Source organism: Simochromis diagramma, unplaced genomic scaffold (assembly GCF_900408965.1).
Source record: "Simochromis diagramma unplaced genomic scaffold, fSimDia1.1 OVJJ01000481.1, whole genome shotgun sequence".
NCBI classification, from domain to species: Eukaryota; Metazoa; Chordata; class Actinopteri; order Cichliformes; family Cichlidae; genus Simochromis; species Simochromis diagramma.
In genome coordinates, this window is record NW_024386898.1 from 392,746 (window position 1) to 419,438 (window position 26,693).

The 26,693-nt window shown below is 40.0% G+C and overlaps 1 protein-coding gene across 1 annotated transcript in view; it reads right to left on the reverse strand.

Annotated features, from left to right (window-relative positions):
- macrod2 (mono-ADP ribosylhydrolase 2) overlaps nucleotides 1–26,693 on the reverse strand; it is a 402,096-nt gene that overhangs the window by 209,601 nt on the left and 165,802 nt on the right. Inside the window, exon 5 of the mRNA XM_040034340.1 lies at nucleotides 26,472–26,588. Within this exon, the coding sequence (XP_039890274.1) occupies nucleotides 26,472–26,588 (117 nt within the window). The remainder of the gene's footprint in view (nucleotides 1–26,471; nucleotides 26,589–26,693) is intronic.

Below are 26,693 nucleotides of genomic sequence, written 5' to 3' on the forward strand. Positions count from 1 at the left end.
TCAATAAGCCTATCTGTTTTTGTTTGTTTTGGTACGGTATAACTGACATTTTGCCTCAGTGATCTTTTTTCTTCAAGCATTTTTAGTTAGTTAATTAGTATTCAGACTTCAAAGTCTAATTATGCTCTTTTGATGAAATTTTAAAGCTTACAATTGTCTCACTATTAGCGATAAATTAAAAACCAGCTCATCAGTGATTAACACACAACCCCAAAACACAGAAAAGAAAAGTAAAAGTTTAAACAAATGCATTACTTTTATAACAGATATCCAAAAGCAGGGATTGATATTGTGTGATATGTGGGTGGCCGCTCCATCACTCTGGGGGCAGTTAATACTATGGCTGAGGTCAATTTCACACTCGTGCCTGCTCTAATGTCTACTAACACATACAAATATGCCCCCATGCATATGTGTGCACTCTGTGGAGAAAGCGCACACACACACACCGCACACATGCTGACTTGAGGCGAAACAGGTGGGTTTAATGCCAGAATCTCATCTTTCCCAAAGACCGCCCAAGGAGTCTGACAGAGATATTGCTTTCATATAATTCTATCAATAACACAATAAAAGTGAGAGGAAATGAAATAAAAGTTCTGGAGAAGTGCTTTGACCAGCAATAACGCAGATCTCCATCCACCAGGTTTACTAAAGAAGGCGAAGAAGACGTGTTAAATACGTGACAAGCTGTGGGCCTCCAGGAGCATTTCACCTTGGAGATAATTCTACAGTGGCTGCTGGCCAGAAACACCACACAAATTAAATGTTTGTTTTTTTGGTTTCTTTCCCCAAAGATTTATGCTGAGAATGAATTTGAACCTGTTTTAGATAAGACACTCTAAATATGTTTTCACACTGAAAACATACAGTACTCTGCAAAAGATCTTAAAAACCCTCATTTTTGTAGTTCTTTAAAGTGGCCTTGGGCTTGAGGCTTTCTGAAGGTCTTCCAGAGTTTCAAGGCATGGACCCGTGTTGTTTCTACACACACAGTGGACAGGCAACTTAGCAAAGAACCACTTTTAAATTGTATCTTTAGGCACTCTGTTACTAGCCAGTCAGTTAGTGTTTAGTTTGCTCTTTATTTTTCTTTAGTTTAATCTACAAAAAATTTTCCAAAGATAGCCAAGTTTAACTGGATCTGCAAATGGATTTTTGCACCAACAATGTGAATCCTTAAGAGCTAATAGATAATTTTTTTTGGCATATCTTCGCATTGTGTGCAGTGTTGTCCTTAGAAATTTGAGGACAAGTAGAGGACAAAAGAAGACATCTCTGGGCCAAAAGAACTGCAGCAGATGAAAGTTTGAACATTTTAAAGTTCATTTGATAGCTCTACTGTTCACCAAAGACTCATCAGAAATGGTCTCAGTGGAAGGGTAACTGTCAAATAGCCATTCTCAAGGGAGGGAAAATGGGGGAAAAGGTTCAAGTATTCCAGTGGCAACAGAGTGATAAACCTAAATTTGAAGTTGTTGGTTGAAATTGTCACCAATAAGTAAGAAAGAGACAACCAACATCCAACAAAGAGCTTTGAATGTTCTTCAGACTAGAAGAATAACTTAAAAGAGAGTTTGCCTCAGCGACTTCAGCTTGTGTTGAAGAATAAAGGTGGCCAAACCAATTATTGCCTTTGAAGCTTGTTGGGATTGTGCAAACTCTGATTTTTGCCTTATATCCTCCATATATTCCATTCATGCTTGCGCATGTTTTAAACCTCTCAGGCTCAAATTAAACTTTTTGTTGCTAATGCACAACCAAGTCCTGCAGTGGTACTTCTGAGTAAAAAAAAACTCATAAAATATGTACGTGGGGTAATCAGGTTGTTAGTTTTTAACTGTTGCAAATCGGCAACGCCTGCCTTGAGAGGGTTAATCAATCACTGCACCTAATTTCTACTTTCCATCAAAATATAAAACGGTGACGGCTGGCTCAACACTTCTGCACAGCACCGTAATCCAAAAATGAATCCTTACAGTAACATTCATGCATTACAGTAACTGATTTGTTTCATATGTCATACATCATATTTTTTTCTATACTTAAGCAGCAAAGACTGCTGCAGTGTTTGCTGCTCTCTTTGTAGTATTAATTACTTTTTAGTAAAAACTGGCATCATTATAATGTATTAGTAAGTCGCGATAACAGCAGAACTACAACTCTCTATGACCCGATTTATGATTGAATTGATGTTAATTTCATATTGAGGTATCTGAAAAATAGCAATTCGGACTGTAAATACACACAGTTAGATGTAGTCAGTAGAACTATTCTCTTTCTGAGTTTCTCCTCTCAGCCAAAAAGAAGGTTTGAATGAGGTACTTGGTGCAAAAAGGGCTCTGGTGCATTTTACATCAGTAGAGTCATTGAACTGACATAGCTAGTCAGAGACCAGACATCATCTAACATCAAAGTGTCTGGTTGCTAAGGGACCATCTGTTTCATAATGTACTCCACCGAATTCGAATCCTGTTGCATATGCAAAAGAATTATATCCGGGCACTCTGACTTAAATATTTCAAGAATGACAAAAATAATGATGTTTTGTCCAGTGGGGAGAAAAAAATGAAAGAAAAATCTTGAGTGTGATGTGTATGATACTGGGGTAATCATTCTGTCATCTTTGTAACAAATGTTCAGTCAATGCCTCTTTATTGTGTGGTACATTCTACAGCAGATGGTTCACATGTGATGGTTTACTGAGAGAAGCTTCCTGTTAAAGATGACAATCTCAGCTGTTGTCATTCATCCAGCTGATGCAAATTATTTGTCTTTTCTAGCATTATGTGTGTTTTCAGCTACAAACAAACCGCTTAGAAAAAAAAATAAACGATGGGATGTGGTAGAGATGAATGTGTTTAAGCAACACCAGACGACTTTTCTACCTCTGGTGTTGACTTCAAATTCAAAATGAACATAGATTTAGATTCATATGTGTCATTGTTCTTATTGAAGCTGTTAGATTAGTTACGTGTATACGCTGAATATGAGCTTACAGTGCATAGCTAAAATTGGATCGACGGAACAAAAATTAATAATTATGAATAATATAATTGTACAAGGAACCATATTTAGTCACTTAAATGGACATTTAAATTGGCCTCCCCATGACTCACTGTGAGGCTGTAGAACCGCATGGATCTCTTCCAGATAAACAGCAACGATCAGGTCATGTGAGAAACATTTGATCATGTACAATATTCACTTAAAACTAGTGTAAGTGATGGTAAGTCCATTTTAGACATGCATCATATGTATCTAATAGGCCATATTTGTGTTATTTCTGAAAAAAAAAAAACCCTGTGATAAATGTAGGACAGTAGTAAATAGTATACTGGATAGTAGCGTATAGTTATATATAGTGATTCAGTGAGTAACCCATTTTCAGGCTAGAAATAGTGAAATATGTTACTTCTAAAATGAATTTAATAATTCAATATTTTTAATTTCTTTAGTTTTGATTGAATTCGACATAAAAAATAAAATAAAGGCTACCACCAGTAGTTATATTGATGTTTTTTCACTTCTTGTTACATATTTACAGTTTGTCTTTCAGTATATATTTTATTTCTAGCAGATCTGCACTTCACTGTTACTGTTTTCCTTCACATTTGGCTCAATATTGACTAAAAAAAATGTACTCACTTTTCTTTTGCAGCTGTCTACTCAGCTCTTTTATGAAAGCCAGCCCATCAAGTGCCATGCCATAGAGTAGAATAACCCGTATTTGACATCCTGACTAGACAGGGCTAGTCATGACACTTACGAAAACTGACAGCGTGAATCAAGAAAAATGTTTGTGAATAAACCATCCTTTAAATTCATGTGTTTTCCTTATGCTTAGCATATACACATTTTTAAGGAAACATGTATACCTTAAATGGGCAATGAAGCGTATACTGTAACTTCATTGATTTAAATTTGCAGCACAAAAATGAAACATTTTGAAAAAAGTCACACAAGTTAAAAAAACGTCTCACAGTCACAGTCCAGGACTGAAAGATTGAATTTTCATGTATTTCAATGAGTGCAATTTTACACAGCATTGCAACTTTTTTGTTTGCTAACAGATCTTTACCACTAAGCGGTATATTTAATACAAACAAGTGTGCTACATGTTCTAGTGGAGATATGCTGAGGAAACAGTGAAGTCCACTGGCAGTGCAAGTGGCAGACGAGACACTATAATCAGATACCCAGATATTAAAAAAAAGAACCCAAACAGCACATCCTAAATTTCTCTGCTCTCCCTTAATCACTGTGTAGCCACACACAATGAGACCACTGTTTACTTTGAAGGAAATCAATACAAATACCTTTAGGAACTTTTTCATGCAAACACGTCTGGAAACACCCTCAGATCTTTTCATTTGATCTCCTCCTCATCCCACACACCACAACGAGAACCGCGGGCGCACCAGCTGCTGCCTTATTCCTTTTCAGTGAACTTAGCCATTGTGCTGTAATTGCTGTAGTATCTTCTTATTCGAGAGTATTGACATATATTGACTGGATCCCCGACTCTGTTCAGGTTTCCTGTCACAGACCACTAGTATTGCTCAAAAAGATAATAATAAATTATCTCGAGTAAGAACACTCTGAATATGAGGCGATATCTAAAGAAGGATTATGACTGACACCAGCATAGGTTTTAAGAGCGTGTGAAAAAGCCACTGTGAGCAATATTTGCTGCTTTTATACGGTTTAAGTGAGACTACAGACGATTTCAAAGTTTAGAAATCAAACAGTGCAACATATATTTACCATTTTGTTTTGCAGATCTTATAAATGCTCAGTGACATTAAGCTATGATGAAGATTTATTCAGAGAAGCTTTACTCATACTGTCTGTCTACAATGTTACAAGTGATAGCTACATTTTAATTTTTTCCAAGCCCCATTCAAGAGCTGTTTTTGTTTCATTCTTCCCATCTTCCTAATTACTGTGTATTGTTTCACATAATCTCAGTTTTATGCATCTGATTCCAGGTTGTCTCCACCAGTCTGATGAAAATGCTAATCAAGTCATTACTTGCTGTCCGACAGAAACAATGCTCCAGGGATGATGAATGGAACAATGTCTTCTCTTGTAGCGGGATTTGAGAAGACCTCCGAAGCAAAGAAATACAGCCAGAGGTCACGTCTTCTTCCAGGTTCAAATTAACCATTTATTTCACAAAGCTGAGTGAGAAACCCGTTAAAAAGTTTTGTGATTCAGTCAGAGTGGTTCGCGTAGATTCTTGTAAAGTCTTTGTGATTGGTTTTAATTGAAGCCCTTGAACGACAACCCGGCCATTTTTGATATATAATCATTTCCTGTAACATTCTGACAGCTGAATTTCAAGGTGTTACGTAGACTTTTGCATTGAAATGTGCTCTGAATAACATTTATTCTAATGTAATGTCAGTCAGCCATAGCACCAATCATTAATTCCTCTCATTCTAAATTAATGTTATTATATATCAACCCACACATCCACAGATTAAAAGCAAGGTGCATTGCTTCTATTCCATCCCTGGCCTTATAAAACGAATAATCATCTGAGTGGCTGATTTTACAATCTGATCAAAAAGACCGGACGTTAACATAATTCTACAGTTTCTCTTTCACAAGTTTGTAATAAATTAATATTAAATCTCTGAAAATGAAAAGTATAAATGAATAAATAAGTGGATGTTATTAGATGACTGGCAGGTTTGATAAGGAGAAAATAATACGTGCTATAACAGGCATCCTGCTACAATCAGTGCTTTAATTAAAATGCATATTACAAAGTAACAGAAGAAATAATGGGAAGTAACAGAAACACTGTTTCCTGCCTAACCTGCCTACTACAAAACAGCTTTATCTTCTTTACAAGCAACCGAAGCCATGTTCATTATTCCATCTGTGTTCGTGTGTGTGTGTGAGTGTGTGTGTGTTTCTGTGGTGAGAAAAGGGGGCTCAGAAGGAGTATCCAGTGACACATTACTGACTGTGCTACAGCTGTTCTGCAACCGTCCCCATCACACGATCAGATAAGCACACTAAAGGCTCCAGCATGTTACTGTGTTGATGCTACACAAGGCTTTGCAGGCCCGTGTCTACATGTTATAGCTGCATCCTGTTACTTGCGTGGACAAAAATATGTGAAATGAAAAAGTAGGGCACTTTTTTTTTTCATGTTTATGCAGTTGCTGGCCCTTTAGCTGTTTTGCACTTCTTTGTGCTAAACTCTACTGTGGTAGTTTCTTCTTCTATTCAACCTAAACTTTCAACTAATCAGCATGTGATCTACATGCCGCCAGCCTGTTGGAGAACTGTGTGCAGGCATGTTTTTGGTGAATTCAAATAATCCTGCAATTATTTAGAAAGATCTCAAAGCACATCTTGATTCCAGCCAATCACAAATCAAAACCCAACAGATAGAAAACAGGGAGGTAAAACTCTGTGACGGTCTCCGGTCTACCTTCTCTACAAAAACCAAAATATCAAAAGAAACTCTTCTGGACATCCTGTGCCAGAGTGAGAGGAACAAATTAATAAATCCAAGCAAATCCAGAAAATATAATAAAAAGAAATCATCTTCCACAGATTCTCCAGTGTCCTAGTAAAAAGTAACACTTGGGCCAGTAGCTATGATTGCCAAAAAGCAAAAATTGGTAGTAAAGAGCAGACTGCCACCAATCATGAAACAATAATGTGAAGAGAGAACAAAGAGCTACACTGGCAAACATCACAACATGGCTATTAACCATCTGCACCTGATTCCACCAACACATCCTACTTCAGTCCAAAACAGATTAAACTCTTTACATCCTTGAACATAAATATCAGTTTATAATATAATGTATGGCTGTATATTTTATTCCATATAAATTCAGCTTAATTAAAGTAATTCTCGAGTTGAACATACAAGAAAAAATAATAGAAAGGGACAAAAAAGGCACATCAACATATTCAAGAACAAACTGTGCCAAAAGATGGGCAAAGTACATGTTACAAACAGTAGAAAATAAAGATGAAACAGAGGGATAGTAGCACTTTAGCAGCAGTGTCTCTGCGTCTCAAGTTTTTGGATTTGAGCTCGGAGAACCATTATCTATTCCTTGTCTATCCTCTGGGGCTCTGAGGGCTGACCAGACACACTAGGGTGACAGAATCAGGAGAAAAATGAGAAAAATAATTGGAAGGTCAGATTTGATAATGGCCACTCCAGTGAAAACCATGCTCTTAATTGGTATAAGCGCCGTTTGGTGAGTTTTCAAGGTAAAAGTAAAAGCACTCATTATCTTTTCCTTCTCCCGAAAGCTGACGCTGCCTCGCAAGCCATGGCAGCGATCCCCTCGCAGTGTTTGAGCCGTGACATAAGGCTTACGGCGTTTCTCTCGGACTCGGGCTCTACTCTAATGAGTCACTGAAAAATCATTAAAACCCGCTGCATGGAAATATTTTAGGTGAGAAGTAAAGTTGTGTTTGAGATTCGCAAGTGTCAAAGTAATTCCTTTCCCATTTTCACATTCTTTTTTTGTTCATTCTTTGAGCAACAAGTTGAAATTCCACCTTCTTGAGATAACATGGCTCCTCTTCTTTGTATCTCTTTGTTAAACTCATCAGGTTGCAGCACGGGTACAAGCTTGTATAGCGAGACTGAAAACATGAACTTCAGCTCTCTCTGACTGTGAATCCCACTAAATCCCCGGCATCACCTGTGAGAGCGGGCAACTTTGGGAACCACAGTGAGTGTTGTGCAGCAGAATGAGTGTCACCCTTGCAGGACGAGTCCTTTCATCAGGCTTCACTATTACCCTGACCCTGCCATCTGGGAAAACAGATGATACTAATGAGGGATGGCTTCTTGTCTCAGGGTACCAAAGGCACACACTGCCCCCATTGTGCTACACTGTCCCTGGGCCCACTGAGAGTCACAGACACTGCTCATTACGCAAACATACTCCCAGTGATGGACAAAGACAGGTAAGAAATAACATGGGGCAGATTAACAGCATGATAAGATTGGGTGACGATTCATCATGAGACGGGAGGCTTAAAAAAAATCCCTTTTTTAATTCCAACAAGTTGCAAGACTTGTAAGGCAGACAAGACTTCTCTACTTCTGCTCTGTATTTGTAAAATAAAACCGACAGTGACGGTGAATGGGTGTTGGGTAGACAGCAGGGGTGGTGGGGTGGGGGTGTTACTTGGCTGTGGATTGCTTCTGCACAAAACTGGAAAGGAGCGACCTCTCTGAAATGTGAGGGTCAGACAAGGCTAATTAGTCTGCAGCAGCCCCTCAAATTTCTGCCCTGGGATATTAATGAAGTGATCCATAGGAAAGCAGCTGCTCGCCACACAACCCGCCACCACGCTCCCCTTCCCACTGCAACCTCCATTCCCCTAGCCCCCCTGCTGCGCCGCGACTCTCCCTGGGAAGGGCAACGCTGTGCCAAGGAAGAAGCCCACACTGCCCCTCCAACCCGCCCCCCCACACCCTGGAGCGTGACAGCATCCGATCGATGGCCCCCGGAGCAGGAGGTAGATGAGCAGATGGGTGGGGTGTGCAGCTGTGCGTGTGTCGCTATGCCAGGAGAGGGTGACAACAGCCTGGCTTTGTGTCCTACATCAACAGAAAAATAATGTTTCCACTAGAGCGAGCACAACGGGTTGAGGAATGGATGTCTTGTGCCGATGTTTTATCTATTTCTGCTTTCCTGTGGCGTGTCGGAGGCTTGCCATGAGTAACTAGTGAGGTAAAGCTTATTAGAGTCTTGACTGGTAGATCTGCTCATAAGAGGCATCATCATGCTTTGCTGTCATTTCTTCCATGTGCTCAGGGCTCACACAGCAGAGGAAATGATGTGCCTACGAAATACCTGCCTGGAGACCGAATATCAGAATTTTTCAGAGACAAGGAAATGAAAAAATAATTCAACACGCTGCCTCAAATTCACACACGACAAACCTTTTGAGACAGAGAATAAACAGGCCGGGTTTAATTTTGAAAAATTCACACCTATCAGCGTTTGCTCACATCAAAACTTCCGCACATAAGCGAGTTTGAACCAAAAGAAAGCTCTGATCTCAACTTCCCACAAAACAATAGAAAGAAAAGAAAGAGGTTCTTTTTTTAGGGAGGGAATGTGGAAAATTACAATGATTAAAAATCATTTTTCAAGGCTCTTTGAGATTAACGAACCATGATGAACACAAATCAAAGATGACCGTTCTTTTGTAACATTTTTTTAATAATTACAAAGAAGTCAGAAGTCCTGCCTACAAAGACTTTTTAGTTATTAAAAAAGAAATAGAAGCAAGGATGAAGCACGTTCCTAACCCATCTCATCGCTTCGCTGTTTCAATCTGGGCCCTCTCATCTATTGAGCAAATGTGTTTTGTGGACTATGAAATATAATGTTGTAAAACATTTTGCTGAAAGTTGAGCCTCATGAGCTGTAAGCTGCCTCAACAATCCAACAGCTGCCGCAAAAGGTTTAATTCTTCATCCCTGACGTGACTGTAGAACGACAACCACAAAGGCTCAACAGTCAAACTGCTTGTTGTGGATATTGAGACAAAGAGCACAATAACGTGCAATTCCACAGCCATAATAACCATATTATTAGTGTCAACTGCTTTTATGAACATAAAAACAGTTTTTTCTTCTTTCTTTGACAGTCGCGGCATCTTTTCACAAAAAACAAAAACCGCAGGATGAAATACACATTTTCATTTTCACTGCTACCGGTGCCTGTTAGAGCCAGGGCACTGCATAATCTTTTCCTAATTTGTCACTTAAAAATAACAACCTTTGGTGAAGTGCGGGAGGTTAAAATTCCCAGTGTGGAGTTTTCCCCTACAGGCAGCGGCATCATTCAGTTTTTGCAGGTTCGGGTCCTTAGAAATGCAGAATTAAATCTCCATCCAGTTACAGCTCTGACAGCTTATTTCGCACGCATCGATGTGACTGCAAGGGTACTAGAGAGGGACCCGAAGACCAGTAGGCCAGTGTCCATGAGAGCACCTCTGCAATTGACGGTGTGTTGTTGTGAGGGGTCACCGTATGAATACTGAATCAGCCGCATGGGTCCACAAGTACTGAATCAATGAGTCTTCCATGACCATGATGATGGGAATAACAAACGGATATGCAAAGTAACCTGCAATTCAACCGGGGGAGAAAAAAAAATAACCTTAAAATCCTCAGCTGTTAAATAATGTTTTAAAAGCAGTGCAGATGGTGATGGTACTCTTGAGCGCTCATGCAGACTGCATAAACATGAATTTTTCCTACGTCTCGTGTGTCACGACAGAATGTACTGTCAAAACGCAGTGGTGTATAAGCCTGTTACTGTGAGCAATATGAGATTCTTTTGATCATCTGCTGAGTTCCAATCTGTGGGCAAACAATTGCCACCGGCATCTAGTAATGACACATTTTATAGATATCATATACTGCCCTCCGAGAAGCACCTCCATTACAGTGGGGTGTCAAAAAATGTGACCCCTTCTCTCTTTCATCTTCACACCTCTTAATGAACACTCACACTCCCTGAACCTTTTCCTCCTGATTGAGTTTTACCTTTTTCCCTGCCTCTGGACCCTTCCTCGATGGAAGCATTGGTCAAATCCCCGATGAGAGAGTTAACCCTTGGTCGGCTCTGATTCCCCAGTAAACAACGCCGGGCCTCTGGTTCATGAGTAATTGAACACTATTGATTCTAAGGTCTGGGGGTGACAATAATGAGGCCACATATTAGGCGACAGTAAACACGAGCTGTGAAGACAGCTTTACCTCTCGCTGACACAGAAGAAATCTTTTCACCTACATGCTCTGTGATAGCATCACTATCCAGTGTCTTTCACAGCACTTGCTTTGGCTTTCCTTATCGGCCTTGCTGTCAATACAGACAACCCTCTGCTCCACTGGGGGCATGAGGAGGTATTGACATTCAGCTCAAACCCACAGCTCTGAGTGGAGTCCAGGGTGTTACACATGAATTATGCATGCCTTGACGCCAGGATGCCGAGCAACACCAGTGCCATCATAATTGAAACAATTGAAAAGACAATACCAGATGGGTCAATAATTAGACAGCAGGAGGGGGAAACTTGATCCGGACGCTCCCCTGCTTTGCCCTGCCAACCTAACCACCACGTGCACGGAGGGGACCTTTACAGGCACGTCCTGGTCCCCTTCGGTGCCCTGCCACGTGCTGGGCGACATGCTGAATCGGGTGTGTATGTGTGCAAGGCAGTGTGCGTGCAACTATTTGGAAAGGATATGGCAAACTTTCTGGACGAGATCACTTCCCAGACAGTGGCTTGTTCCCAATTAAAAATTGAACGTGTTGTGTTTGGAATGTTAAAGTTTCTAGAAGTGCCGGGATAAATGAACTTTTGTGGATCAGCAGCAACCGGCAGAAAGCATCTGCGAACTGCTGTCAGAGCGCTGCCACCTTGGATTAGCTCTCTGACGTTATTCACTGACATCTTTTGGTGTGCAGAAAACAGAGGCAGGTGAGCGATCCTTTTACCCAGCTCTGCGCTTTCATAAATCCACACTGAGGGCTCCCAACTGATCCATTGCACTCACTGGTCTCCTGGCCAGAGCGACTGGCTCAAGGTGATCACCATAAAACTGCTTGCCACGGAGCCATTTCTCACTTTGCCCCTTAAAACAACCCAGGAAACGGAAGCAGTGTGATGCAACAGCGACACTTCCTTGAGCCAATATGTGTCATAAAAACTTAAAGTCTACTGTGATCATTTTAAAATGGTTACAAAAGAAATCTTTGATGTATTTGGTTTCTTACTTAATTGATGCAGACATAGAAACTGTTTTGACTAAATTCAGAGTTTTCCCTGGAATGCTGTTAATCTTTATGTGTATAATTTCTCCTCATGAGCTTTTTAAAAAAACTTTATTATAAGCAATATTTAAAAAAGAAACAACAGCTTAACGTGGAATTGGGGATAGCTCACATTTATTAATTTATTCAATTGTGAACTTGCAGCATAAGTGATTATTTTTCAGTGCTGAGGCCAAATAATTAGAGTATTTCTTAATTATGCCCCCCAAAAATCTTTTAGCACAATGTATGTATAAAAAGTTTGATATTCAAACAGCCTTGGGCCATAAAATCTACACACAAGTATACAAACTTGACTATCCTGGGAACATATTGATTGGGAAAGCACTTAAACCAAGGTAGGAATCCAGCCCATAATGTTATCAAAAAGGAAGTTTTATTTTCCTTTTTTATGGAGTCTCATTTCCGTATTTCTCAAAGCGGTGCCCCTGAAGGAACACACTGGCTCCAGTGTATTGGTCCCCATTAGAGTTTATAGAGACCCATATGTACTTTTATGGGTAGGTTAATGGTTTTTAAAGGGCCACAGCGCAGTTCTGGATCCACAGCATTAAACTCACGAATGCCAACCAGGGATATACATACAGGACACGTGATTATATTTAGGAATGAAATTTAGCATATACTGATGTCACCATGCCTGTGTATCTTGAGCAGAGAGATACTGGGATGCACAATGAAGAAAGGAAGGCAAAACCTGTCAACATTTACAATCTTAAAAGCCTAATGAGCGGAAGTAACCATAGCAATTTAGTGAAAAGAACATCAAAGACTAGGGAGCAACTATTTAGGCAGGCTGTATTCATGCATAATTAGCTGTGAAAATGGCACTACAGGAGTCTGCTACTCCCTGTTCTTAATTAGTTTTTATCCTTAGTCTTGGATGAGAAGTAAACAAAGCCATCAGATTAAAACTTTGCTTTCTTCTCGTGACAACGACGCTGTCAACGGTGGAGACATGCAGAGTTTTACCCGAAACTGTGCACTGTTGTCCCCCAGGAATGACTGGCAGTGCTCTGTATTGGTCTTGGTGGTGGCATAAGGAAGCCCGAAGCCCTGCTTAACACTACAATGCTGTTGTTGTAGCACGACAGTCAATCTTCAGAACTGAGCATATAAATAAAATTGAATAAAAACAAGCTAGCTAGTGGAGTGGAGGGGTTTCAGTGTTTAAAAATATTAACTTCGGGTGTATCATCGCATCATGCTCCGGCAGCTTTTTGTGAAAGACCTGGAAGTCTTTTGAGAGTATAAAAAGGCTGATAAATTTCGTAAAAATATATATTTGAAAGTCAAATTGCGCAGTCTCTTTTTCTTCTGTCACATTTGACTTATTAGAGACAGCCTGGAATAGACTAACTCCAGACACCATGTGTCCACATTTATTCAGGCTGGGAAATAAACACGCACCACATTTGTTTCTTTCAGTTCCCAAATGCACATCTCAGCTATTTTATCACAAAAGAGTCATTTGACTTAGGGTGAAATTTTTTTTTTATATTATCCCTACCTGATTGCAATAAATTGACAATATATGTACACAGATTGGTCATTATTTTAGATTTTAAAGGAACGCTTTATTTGGAGCGGCAGTAATCTACAAAATCCCCTATTCGATGATGCAAGTATGGGAAGTAACAAGAAAGACCCGTTTCATGCATTCCCATGCCAAAAGTAAGTCTTCAAAGAAGAGAGACTAAAGGTAGAGTTTAAAACAAGAAAAACTTTCTAAATGTGTTTTTATTTATTCATTTATTACTTTTATTACCTCCACCAGGGAGGTTGTGTTGCTGCTAGCGTTTACATGACTGCGTGTCATTCTGTAAACACTGTAGCTCGAAAACGTTTGAATGAATTCTGAGTGGGGTCATGTTAACAATCCATGCAAATCTGACTCACTTCATCCAAGATCTTCAAGGTGAGCTCAACAATTTATTGTGATTTATTGAAAACTGACAAAAAACTTAGACACTATGATTCTTACAACTGTGGTGTGTATTGTCAACATATTGAAAGTATTGTATTAAGATTTAAAATAGGTGATATTTGACCTTTGACTTTTCCTTCAAGGCCAAATTCTTAATAATGCTCTATAGAGCTATTGAAAACAATGTTTTTTACTGCCACTGCTTAAATTACCAACATATAAGGAATGATATGAGGCGGTGCTACACATGTGATCTGCCCTGTATAGGAATTCTAATATTATCATTGCTAAAGAAATAGTATTAGCTAAAACCATCCCTGCTACTGTGGTATGAAAAAAATAGACTCTACATTAAAACAAAATGCTAAAAAATACAGCAGATTTTGGCAGCTGCAACACTTCACCAGTGATGGTTTTCTCTGTATGTGTAAATGTGCCACCGCTGGGTGATGAGCCCTTTGTAACGACAGCCTTCATTAAGCCTGGCTCACTCACGGACAGATGGGAGCTGTGTGTGATAGGACGGCAGTACTGCATTAGAACTGCTGCCACATTCCACTTCAAACCTGACCCTCCACTGGTCCCACTTCATCTGCCACCCACAAGCCCCCCCCCCCTCCCGCCGCCACCAACCCACCCCCTCCTGACGCATCACTGTCATCCTGGGGCTCGGGCACGCCTTGATTTCACCCCCTCCTCCAGAAAACAACCGCTGCCACTACCACCTCCCACCCCCACCCCATCAGTCAAACAACCAGTCTACCACACAGGCTGCAGCTACTCCTGCACCCCATTACTCCAAAGGCCTCTCACCTCCTATTTTCAGCCATTTTTGTGAGAGACCACCGCACTTTCTGACTGCTCGTGTTTACCCGATCAGTCACGACCAGCCCACCACCACCAAACACACAAAGACACACACACACACACTTCTAGTTTCCCGGTGATGAATGACCGTTGGCCGTCTCACTGACAGCTAGGCAGCTGATGCCACATAATTACAGTATCGCCGTTTAGGCAAAATTACCAAATTACTCCGGTTCTCAAGAGGCCTGGAAGACTGACAGGCCAGCCAACAAAGGAAACCCAAATATCTGAAAGGAGAGCGACACAGAAGAGTATGTGAGACTTCACAGATAGAGTGAATTTAGTTTTATTCTGTTCTTTGAGCTAAAGAGTGAGATGATTAGTGTGGAGAAGCAGTTTTTGTCTCATAAATAATACAGAAAAGGCCTCTCCTTGATATACTATTTTCCTTTTCATACTCAGTTAATTCTATCATTAATTCATCTTGGAAATCTAGAGTGTATAATCACAAACAGCTTAAAATTTCATCCCAGCAGCAAGGTCTGGCCATTTTTTCTTTTCTTTTTTATTTTACAAAGGTTTATTACTTTTTTAAGAGTTTCTCACCTTTCCTTGATTTAATGCCTTCCTTTATTCAGACTAAAGATTGTAATCACTTCAGCCACTATTACCACAAAAAGTTCAGCTTTTATATTTAAAACTACACAACGACCGGCAGGCCGAGCGACCGAGCTACCAGACAAAAACATTAAAACAATCAAGACTGTCTGAGAAAGTCCGTGGCAGACCCCGCCTGGTAAATGGAGTGTGGGTGAAGAGATGAAGTGACATTTATGATGTGAGCGCTAACAGTGCGCAGCAGAGAAGACGTTGACTTAGCACTGTGTGCGTGTGGCTGGGACTGCGATGGCCACCGGGGTTGATTTAAGCCCCGCTAATTTATCTGCTGCAACAAAGGATTTCTTTAACTCCACACTTGAATTCAAAATGAGAAAAAGAAACACCTTGTAACAGTCTCACCACTTCCGTTTGATGCATTATGAAGAGATAAAGCCATTAGCCATTTCATTTGTGAAAAGGGAGGCCAGGAAATTGCTTACTAACTGCTTTTGCAATAAAATGCCTCTATCTGTTATATTTATACTTTGGCTTCAAAAGAGTGGGCGGACACTGAATGCCTAAATAATACGTTTTTTTAAAAATCCAATCAACCTAGCATGTTTTTAACATTCCTAAAATAATCAAGCAAGAAAAAACGACAACAACCTCTTCCTACATAGTTGATTTAACCTTTCAATCACTGCTGATCACACCTGAAGCGAAACCTTGGCCGACAGAGCTACTATATATGATGAAATCTTTCTTGTAAACAGGTTGCATCCAGATTAGCAAATTATGGGCTGTCCGATGGTCCTCCGAATGTGTCAGAATGAGCTATATATGCCACTTACTAATAGCGAGTACTTTGTTGTGATTTATCTGTGTTTGCTGAGTGGAAAGAGACGAAACAGACGGCCTGGTCTCCCAGATTAAATAGGGCATGGGAAAGATTCTTCATGCTATTACGGAGAAAAATTTATCACAGGCGTGTGATTAGTATTGTTGGCACAGGTGCAGTTACAGTAAACACCAGAGACTCCCATTTTGTACTGAGAGAGAGCAGAAGATAAAGAAGGAGGTGAAACGAACTAGGGTGCATCTCCCAAAGGTGCTTCGTCTAACTGCGGTCCTGTAAGTTCCACCAGAGCTCGCAGCAATAGCGCCGTTTCCACACACTGTCGCTGAAACAAACTTTTGAACCCACCATCACAGCGTTTGGTCATTTTGTCCATGTTTTGTGTTGTCGTCCATTTAAAGTGAGCAGTTTTGGTCATTAGACCGATTTTTCCACAGAACGGGAAAGAAACGGGATTATCAAAAAAAAAAGACTTTGATGGTTTAGTTCAATAGGTATTACGTCTAAAGAGTTTTAACTGGAAACTAGAATCAGTTCTTGGCATTTAAATATTTTACGAAAATAAACCAGAGCAACATGGCAAATATTCATTCTTTAATACATCACTTGCTATGAGATTTGTTGTAGACGAGAATTACCGAGAGCAGGGATGTCAAACTCATTTTACATCTGGCCAACATTCAGCCCACTTTGACCTTAAGTAGGCCCGATCAGTGAAACTCCCCTTTCTGTCAGTGTAAATAAGTTTAACTACACATTGAAATACTCAGATATCTTTATATATGAAAAAAATAATTCCAACAGTACGTCTCTTTTTCTAGACGATAGAGAAATGCTGATGTGGTGAGCGACTCTTTGGAGTTAAATTATAAAAAACAGATGTGTAAAATTACAGAAAATGTTTTGTAATAATACAACAAATTCTTTGTTAATTCACAGAAATTATTTTAGTAGACAGTGAAAGAGATTGTGGTCATTTAAATGTTTATTTATTACTTTGTAGGAGGAACAGCCATGGGCAAGGACTTTATCAGTAGGAAAAGCTATAAAACGTATAAAAACACAGTTAAAAGTCCAAAATTTATGCCCTCCTTCAGATTTCCAGGTCGCACTGGAGTCTTGGCGCTCTGGACCTTATGTTTGACACAGCTGACCTAGAGTGATTACACTGATAACCTTCCACCTTTTTCAGCTACTGTTACAGTTCAGAAGGCTACAAAATAATAACATAATAATATATATAAATGATCAATTTGTAGACACATAAAATATACATGATTGTATGGACACTTATTTTATAAATATAATGATTTTCTACTTAGCGGTTAAGTCATGGTGGTAAGTGAGACAGATACAGAAATAACATCCTTTAGATCTAGTCGCTCTGTCTGCCAGATGCTGCCAAACTACAATGTCATGTGAAAACAGAAGGGTAGAGAGCTCTGATATTTTTAAAGATCTTAGATCTTAGTAACACACACTCAGAAGCTAAAACCACAGTATGGTTTCAGTGGACACAGGATGCCAGGAGGCTCGTGTGGTAGCAGTATGAAAAAAAAAAATACATGAATGAAGTGATGTTGTTCAAGCAAAGCCTGAGTGCGAACTGGAGAACTGCAAAGTCATTGCCAACACAGAGCGTCAGCTGAGTGTGTCAAGAACAGTTAGCATCTAGTTTTAGATAAGAGGGTAATCAAAGGTTTGCCAGGATCTCAGTGCTGCATGGATAAGGTTGTGTCTCCACACTATCAGAGCGGGATGGCTAGAGGCAATACTCCAAAGGCTGAAATCTAAAACCTTACCACTGATAATGAAGACTGAATACAAACGTCATATGAATCTCAATGATCACCGTTTCTTTTAAAGAGTTCGTGAAATAGCGGACTGAACATGTTCTTTGCTCAATGAGACTACAGACGTTTTAGATATACAAATAAATGAATACAGCACTGTTGCATTCATGTAACAAAGAAGCTCAATAAAAACATGTTCACAAATAATTAAAGATTAAAGTCGAAAGAGGCCACTGTTATGACAGAAAGATGATAAAACTAAATCTTGGCCCATCTTTCTTGAATCCAAATATGATTTATTATTTAAAGCATATACTTAGAGCTCAAGGAATAATGGATTCGGGGGGTGAGGGGGGGTGGGGGAGGCGAAACAATAAACAGTGCAAATGTTTTGAACTGTCAATCTAAAGTAGCCCTAGGGAGAAAAACAAAACTGGGTAAAAGATTTCAGATGAAACTGGAGAATGAAAACATCCAACCTCTATCTAAAAGTTCCTCTGGGACATTAACTTTCTCAAGCAGACCTCTAGTTTGAACCCTAAATACTTTCTAGGTCTACTGTGACAGCTAGGGCTGAAATGTGCAAGTGCTGATTAACCCACGAGGTCTTTGCTAAACGTTATTAGAGTGGACTAGTGGACCAGCATAATAATGATAAGATTCAGACATCTCCATTGTCGAGTTCAGCCGCTGCATATCATCCTACAAACTGTCACACATTTAAATTACCGTAACAGCACCAGATAAATGCAGATTATTACCATTAAGCGAGTTATATTTTACTTAAAGGATTATTCCAATTTGGCTTTTCAAACGTTTGCCTGCTGTGTGAGTCGTAGTAACTTGGAATAAGTGCGCTATATTTATGATTTTTTATAATAATGATGATGATTTTTCATTAAAGGGTAAAACACTAAGTTTGTAACATATACAGTCATGTAAAAAAGTTTTCACAGGTCTCTGTGCAGTCCTGTAAAAATTAAGTACATGCCATGATTCAATAGCTTAGTTTTGCACCACCTTTAGCAGAAATAACTTCAGTTCATTGGGGTTTGCAGGCATTCTTCATGCACAGCTATTTTTGTGGTCTCACCTCAGCATTTGACCTTGACTCTTCTCCTTTTCAGCCATTCAGTTAAAGATTTGCTGGTATGTTGGGATAATTGTCCTGTTGCACACTTTAGGTGCTAGCTATTACTTATTATTACATATTTAGGTGTTTATTTTGTTGGTTGACGCAGTGACTGCAACGTGCCCAGGTCCTGGAACTATAAAACATGTCCAAATCATCACCCCTCCACCACTGTACTGACAGTTGCTATGAGTTTGTTTGTGCTGTGAGGTTGTTTGTGCTGTTATGCTGGGCTTGTTTTCACCAAATGCGATGTAGTGCATTACGGTCCGACGTCTCCATTCTGTCCAAAGCACATTGTTCCAAAAATCTTGTGTTTTGTTCGGATGCTGATTCAAAACTTTGCAAACCAAAGACAGTTATTTTCAGAGTGAAGAGACTGTGCTCTGGCAAAAAAGCCAAACTTGTTCAGTCTTTTTCTAACTGTACTAGCATGTCAGCATTTAACATGCTAAACGAGGCCTGAGGAGCCTGAGATGCAGCTCCTGTTTTTTGCATTGCATTGTCTGACATTAGGGTGAGTTTGCTGGGGTGTAGACTCCTGAGATGATTGTGGCATTCGTGTTAACAAACACCTGAATGCTCCACACCAACAAACAGCCAAAGCTTCTATTTTATAGAGGTGCTCCCACTTACTGTTGATCACTTAATCAACTGCATTTGATAAGCAGCACCTGGATGCACCTCTTAATTCCTATGGAGGCAATAAGAGTGCTTAATTTTCAGCAGCCTACACAGAGTCCTGTGTAAACGTTCATGTTCACATGGCTGTAGAAGGCCAATAAAGGCTTTATTTAACAGTGTTGTTCCAGACTACTTGGACCATCTGTAGAACTTGAAGGATTTAAAGAAAAGCTAATAAATGTGTTTAAGTTTTAGCAATAAAGTTGATCTTGATATGAGACAAAGTTGTAACAGTGACATTAAAAAATGTTTTGCATATGGATATATTTCAAACGAAGCTATAAAATCTTAAGATAGGTACGTCGAGTACAACTTTAACCGGGCAGAGAAGAGCAACTGAAGTGGTGCACAGTGCACATTTTAACGTAAATGCTAACTAATGGAATAACTGCACAGTGTTGAAACTCAGCTTCCAGTAGGAAAGTCGTAAATATGAGACATAGCTGGTTACACTTGACATTGTATTTTCGTTTGATCATTAATCTGCGGACGGATGAGTAACTTGTCTAACATGAGGTCAAACAGACAATTTCCTTGTCAGATTGATGTAATAGACAGTTTTCTTTTGTTGGAGTCTTTCCGCTATGGTAGGTGGGTAATTACTGTCATTGATAAATAATCTTGAGCCAGCCCCATAATAATCAGTCCCACATGTGCTTGGCCTTCTTAAAGGAAAGGCTCATTTGCCACTGGGATTCACAGTCTGAACTGCTTAGAAGGATGTAATGGAGAGCAATTTTCTTGTCTTGAGGGGGGGAAAAAAAGGCTGATATGGGATAGGTTAGCCCGGTCATTTTCCATTGCCTCGGCACATCAAATCTCCAAACAAGGACAACTCTGATTTCAGATCTACTTCTTTTCTCCCCATGGGCACTAAGTAGTTTTCCGGGACACAAGGAAGCATTTTATTGCTTTACCAGTGACTTCGAGTGTTAGGTTTAAATTGTCATTTCTCAATTTCTTACAAAAACAACAAAATTGACCAGTCTAATCTTCTTTTCTTTTTCTCCTGAAAAATGATACACCTTGGCTGATATTTTTAAATAACACTTAAGACTCCGCAAATGCTATAATTTCAAGAGAAACAGCCGAGCACATGGCGTGATGAATGGCTTTCTATGCATTGTTGGCAAAGTCATTAAACGACTTCTGGACACAGAATGCCAACCCAAGCCTAAATCCCTGCAAACCTAATTAAAAGCAAAGAAATATACGGTTGGTTCTTCGCATTGTATGTTTAGACTGTCTAATTACATCCAGTGGAATAGATTCCAGAGAGGGGAGTCCCCAAAGAAGGCTGCAATCCTCTAAGAGATTTATATGTTTATAGAAAATTGTGAGAAGCCGACTAATGTTCAGGAAAAACTAGAAAGAGAATGCCCACGCTGGAAATATTGTGCTTTGCCAAGATGTAAACGCTAAATAGTCCATCTGTCTGTGTTCTTCTCACTTTGGAAGAGCCGTGGAGCCACCATCTGCAGATATGCGTCAGCAGAAGCGGTTTTGCATGCAGTGAAACACAAAAATTATATTTTGTTGTTGACAATTTAAAAATGAAAAAGTTTAATTTATGCTGAAATTACTAAAGCTGCTTTTGGCTGCTCCCTCATTCACAAGGGGTCACCGCAGCACAGCATGTTTGATTTGGCAGAGTTTGTAGGCCGGATGCCCTTCGGGTCGCAACCTCAAAGGATTTATGTCTCCTCCGGGGATTGAACTGGGGATCTTTCGCTTGTTGATACAGTATGGAGTTACTACATAGTGAAAATGCTAACAATGTAAAATAAAATATGTGTTCACTTGTTAGTTCAATAACAGGTTGGTTCATATGATATCTGTCTCACAAATTAAATCCAGACACCGCAGTGTTGTTTGACAGCTTAAATGTCTTTGCAGCTACAGAAATCAATATGTGGCCAACAACATGTGCTGTGAACATAACAACAATTTTGGTTGGTTTGGTTTTGAGAGGCAACACAATGAGATATGAACCCTAACTCAGCTCCCACACCTTTGTCTCTAATGCACACTTCTGCACTGTTCCAGGAAAAAAGTGTGAGTCAAACCAAAACCTTCGAGTCTGGGTTTTTGAGTTGATCAAATCAGAGTATTTTACTCTGGATCAAGAAAGTGTATCAGTAATTAAAGAAAGCCATCATCAGCGGAGCTCCAAAACCAGGATTCACTATATCAATGAGTAAATAAAGAGCAGAGCCTCCATTTTAATCCAGAGGACTGAAAATTATGAACATGTGTGAGCCATGAAATTTATCTTAAAGAACAGGATGGGCAGGGAGGCTGGAGACTACCGCTGCCGTCACAGGGCAAGAGACGGGATACACCCTGGACAGCCCCTCAATCTATCATAGGGCCAGAGATTGGATTTTTAAATCTAATTACTCAGGTGTAACGTGATAGGGGCGAAACGTGGCAGGAACTGAAGATAAAAATATGGAGAAACAGATAAGACACTGTTTACTTGATATTAGGCACACCCAAATTAAGGTGCTTCGCTACATGTGTTGACATCCATATACAGTGGGGCAAAAAAGTATTTAGTCAGCCACCGATTGTGCAAGTTCCCCCACCTAAAATGATGACAGAGGTCAGTAATTTGCACCAGAGGTACACTTCAACTGTGAGAGACAGAATGTGAAAAAAAAAATCCATGAATCCACATGGTAGGATTTGTAAAGAATTTATTCGTAAATCAGGGTGGAAAATAAGTATTTGGTCAATAACAAAAATACAACTCAATACTTTGTAACATAACCTTTGTTGGCAATAACAGAGGTCAAACGTTCACTATAGGTCTTTACCAGGTTTGCACACACAGTAGTTGGTATTTTGGCCCATTCCTCCATGCAGATCTTGTCGAGAGCAGTGATGTTTTGGGGCTGTCGCCGAGCAACACGGACTTTCAACTCCCGCCACAGATTTTCTATGGGGTTGAGGTCTGGAGACTGGCTAGGCCACTCCAGGACTTTCAAATGCTTCTTACGGAGCCACTCCTTTGTTGCCCGGGCGGTGTGTTTTGGATCATTGTCATGTTGGAAGACCCAGCCTCGTTTCATCTTCAAAGTTCTCACTGATGGAAGGAGGTTTTGGCTCAAAATCTCACGATACATGGCCCCATTCATTCTGTCCTTAACACGGATCAGTCGTCCTGTCCCCTTGGCAGAAAAACAGCCCCATAGCATGATGTTTCCACCCCCATGCTTCACAGTAGGTATGGTGTTCTTGGGATGCAACTCAGTATTCTTCTTCCTCCAAACACGACGAGTTGAGTTTATACCAAAAAGTTCTACTTTGGTTTCATCTGACCACATGACATTCTCCCAATCCTCTGCTGTATCATCCATGTGCTCTCTGGCAAACTTCAGACGGGCCTGGACATGCACTGGCTTCAGCAGCGGAACACGTCTGGCACTGCGGGATTTGATTCCCTGCCGTTGTAGTGTGTTACTGATGGTGACCTTTGTTACTTTGGTCCCAGCTCTCTGCAGGTCATTCACCAGGTCCCCCCGTGTGGTTCTGGGATCTTTGCTCACCGTTCTCATGATCATTTTGACCCCACGGGATGAGATCTTGCGTGGAGCCCCAGATCGAGGGAGATTATCAGTGGTCTTGTATGTCTTCCATTTTCTGATGATTGCTCCCACAGTTGGTTTTTTCACACCAAGCTGCTTGCCTATTGTAGATTCACTCTTCCCAGTCTGGTGCAGGTCTACAATACTTTTCCTGGTGTCCTTCGAAAGCTCTTTGGTCTTGGCCATGGCAGAGTTTGGAGTCTGACTGTTTGAGGCTGTGGATAGGTGTCTTTTATACAGATGATGAGTTCAAACAGGTGCCATTCATACAGGTAATGAGTGGGGGACAGAAAAGCTTCTTACAGAAGACGTTACAGGTCTGTGAGAGCCAGAGATTTTCCTTGTTTGAGGTGACCAAATACTTATTTTCCACCCTGATTTACGAATAAATTCTTTACAAATCCTACCATGTGAATTCATGGATTTTTTTTTCACATTCTGTCTCTCACAGTTGAAGTGTACCTCTGGTGCAAATTACTGACCTCTGTCATCATTTTAAGTGGGGGAACTTGCACAATCGGTGGCTGACTAAATACTTTTTTGCCCCACTGTAAGTGCGTTAGTTACCTGGTTCAAATGTAGCAGCGGGGAAGGAATCATGGAGCGGATTTAAATGTGTGTATCCTTAATCTGAATCAGAGTTTTGTTAAATGTATTTCTAGTGAGCTTTACTAAACCTGGATTTTGGCATGAGGCCCTGATCTGTGCCTAGTTTTGCGTGTGTGTTTTTTTGTGTTCCTATCCGTGTGTTCCTAAAGTTTTATTTTCTGCACCTTTGCTGCTGCTGTTCTTGTTTGTTTTCATGAACTTTCATGGAGTTATTTATTTTATTCAGCTTTGGTTGATAAAAACTGACCCTATGTTTTTGAAAGTAGCCTCTGTGCTTGCATTAAGGTAGTAATGTGCAGTAATGTGATAGGCTGACTCAGTAGGATCAATGGAGAGACACGGTGGACCATCACATTGGGATTTCCCTTCATTTGTCACACGTCTATAATGCATTTCTTGAATTTTCACTCATGCATGTGCTTGCTCTTCCTTTGGAATCTGTATCAAACAACCTTATGTTATTTAAAATCCAGGGATCATATTCCTCAGTTTGATTTTACCATATAAAGATCAAAATTCAAGCTGTATTCTACATTATTTAGACTGACATATATAATTAAGATTTGTTATAATTATTATAAATGAAAATAAAAAGAAGCAGCCTATGCTTAGATGTTCTCTAAGGGGGGGGGGGGAGTTGCTTCTAAGCATGAGACTGACCACAGGGCTACTTTTGCATCGTCAACAGACACTTCTCTCATCAATGGTGATGATCCATCTGCTACGTTCAGTTCATTATACACATTTAAAAACTCATTTTATCCAGTATTCAGCTTTAGCCACAGCAGAGGGCCATTAACATCATATTAACTTTCAATTAATGAAAAATATATTCTGCTATTTCACTGCAAGCTTTTGCCCTTTTATTGATACGCCTACATGTGACATCCCTGAATTTAGGGAAATTCAAAAATGAGAAAATTGTCTGCTGTCGTGTTTGTTTACTTTGTTCCGTGGTGAGTGGGTGGACAGACTATTATTTGAGATTTTGTACAGTGAAAAGATGTTGTTTGCAGTCACAGCAGCTTCATAATGTGTGTGGAGGTGGAACAAATAAGTCAGAGACAGAAATTAATGCAAAAAAAAAGAGAATAAAATCCAAAGTGTGGATAGACTTTAGACTTGTCAGAGCTGAGCTCACAAAGAAGAGTAAAGCAACTGTCAGTCCCCGAGAGCAGACGAGAGACGACGCTATTATGACAGTGATCAGAGCTAGAAGATGATACCGGCTCGGAGTAAAGATGCTTTAATATAAAATAACATCACATTCAAAAATGAACCGGCTGTTCCTGGTAAAGAACTACACAATCTATAACGAGTTATCAGCGTAGAGAAGGTGTTTTGCCCAGAGATAATTACAATAACAGTACCCAATGGCAGCGTGATTGCTCCCAGGTGACATTGCAGGTTATTAAATTGTCACGGTGCACCCTGCTTTGGATCTGCAGACACTTAAACTTGCTGCCCACAAGACAGACTCGCAGTTTATCTGCTCCATTTGTTTGACATCTTTACGACATACCGTATTAACACAACCTAATTTCATCTGAGCCTCAATGTCTTCTCTTGGCTGTCTCACGGAAATCCTTCAGGGTTAGGTTAGGACTGCTGGGACGTTTGTCTCGACCGAATTACACCAAGTGACATTTCTTCACTCCTGTCATGTTTTCCATTTCAAGTTTGCAAGGAAAGGAGCTCGTGACAAAGTTTGAAAAGAGACACGTGTATTAAGGACGATTAGGAAAAGAATTTCGTTTGGAAATATCTACGACAAACACACGTTGGCTTTCTTAACTTGATTAAAAAACATTATGTCCGTTACAGAGGGAAAAGGAAAACTGTGCAGTCCAAGTTCTAATCGTTTATTCGTTCATCTTCATGATAGCAAGATTTATGTGATCTGTTAACGGAATAAATCAGGGATGAAAAATCAATCAAATTAAGCAACTAATAGCTTCGTTAATGTCTTTGTTTGTGTGCAGACGACACTCTCATCCAGCAGTACAGCAAGCACCAATCATATTAATTATCTTCCAAATAACAATTCCCTGTTTATTACAAATGAGCTCTAAAAACTAAGTAATTTGGATTCACAGGTTCTTCTGTTCAACATCAAATGCGTCCCACTCCGTTTTTGGCACTAATGACCTCAGTCATTATATGAGAGCATACAAGCGTGTATATAAGACATGTGGGGCCATGTGTGCTTGTGTTTAGTTTGCAAAAGCGATCATCTTTATCCAAAAATGACAGGAGCAATGGCCTCAGGTTGAAATATAATACACATATACATGTAAATGACAAAATTCTTTAAGTCTAAAAGCAATCAAAAGACAAAAAAGTATTTTTTTTTATCCCTACAAATGATTTTTTGGCAATATTGCAAAGTAAGAGCAATCTGCCAGCTGGTTCAGAAGCCTTGTGTTGGAAAAGAAATGAGCTGTTTTATAAAAACTTTACAGATTAATGCTGGAAAGTGCACTTACCGCTAATTCTTAATGTTCACTGTCAGGTGATGTAGCTCTCAATGGCAACAGTTTTAATTAGAGAATTATCCTGGAAGGCACCTCGGCGCACATTACAAAAACAAACAGAAAAAGCTAATAATTACTGATACTCACATCTTGCAGGGAGATCATAGCCGCAGGTGATCTTGGCTTTGCCGGTTTCACAGCCATTTAGCGAGTGACACTCGTCATACAGACAGGACCCAGCCGCTTTGTGTATGCAGCCATCAACTGAAACAAACAGACATACAAAGAGAGGTAAGGGCCTACCTGAGGAGAACCATGTAAAACCAGGCACTCGACATATCCCAAGCCAGCTGGGCTAATTAGGAGTTT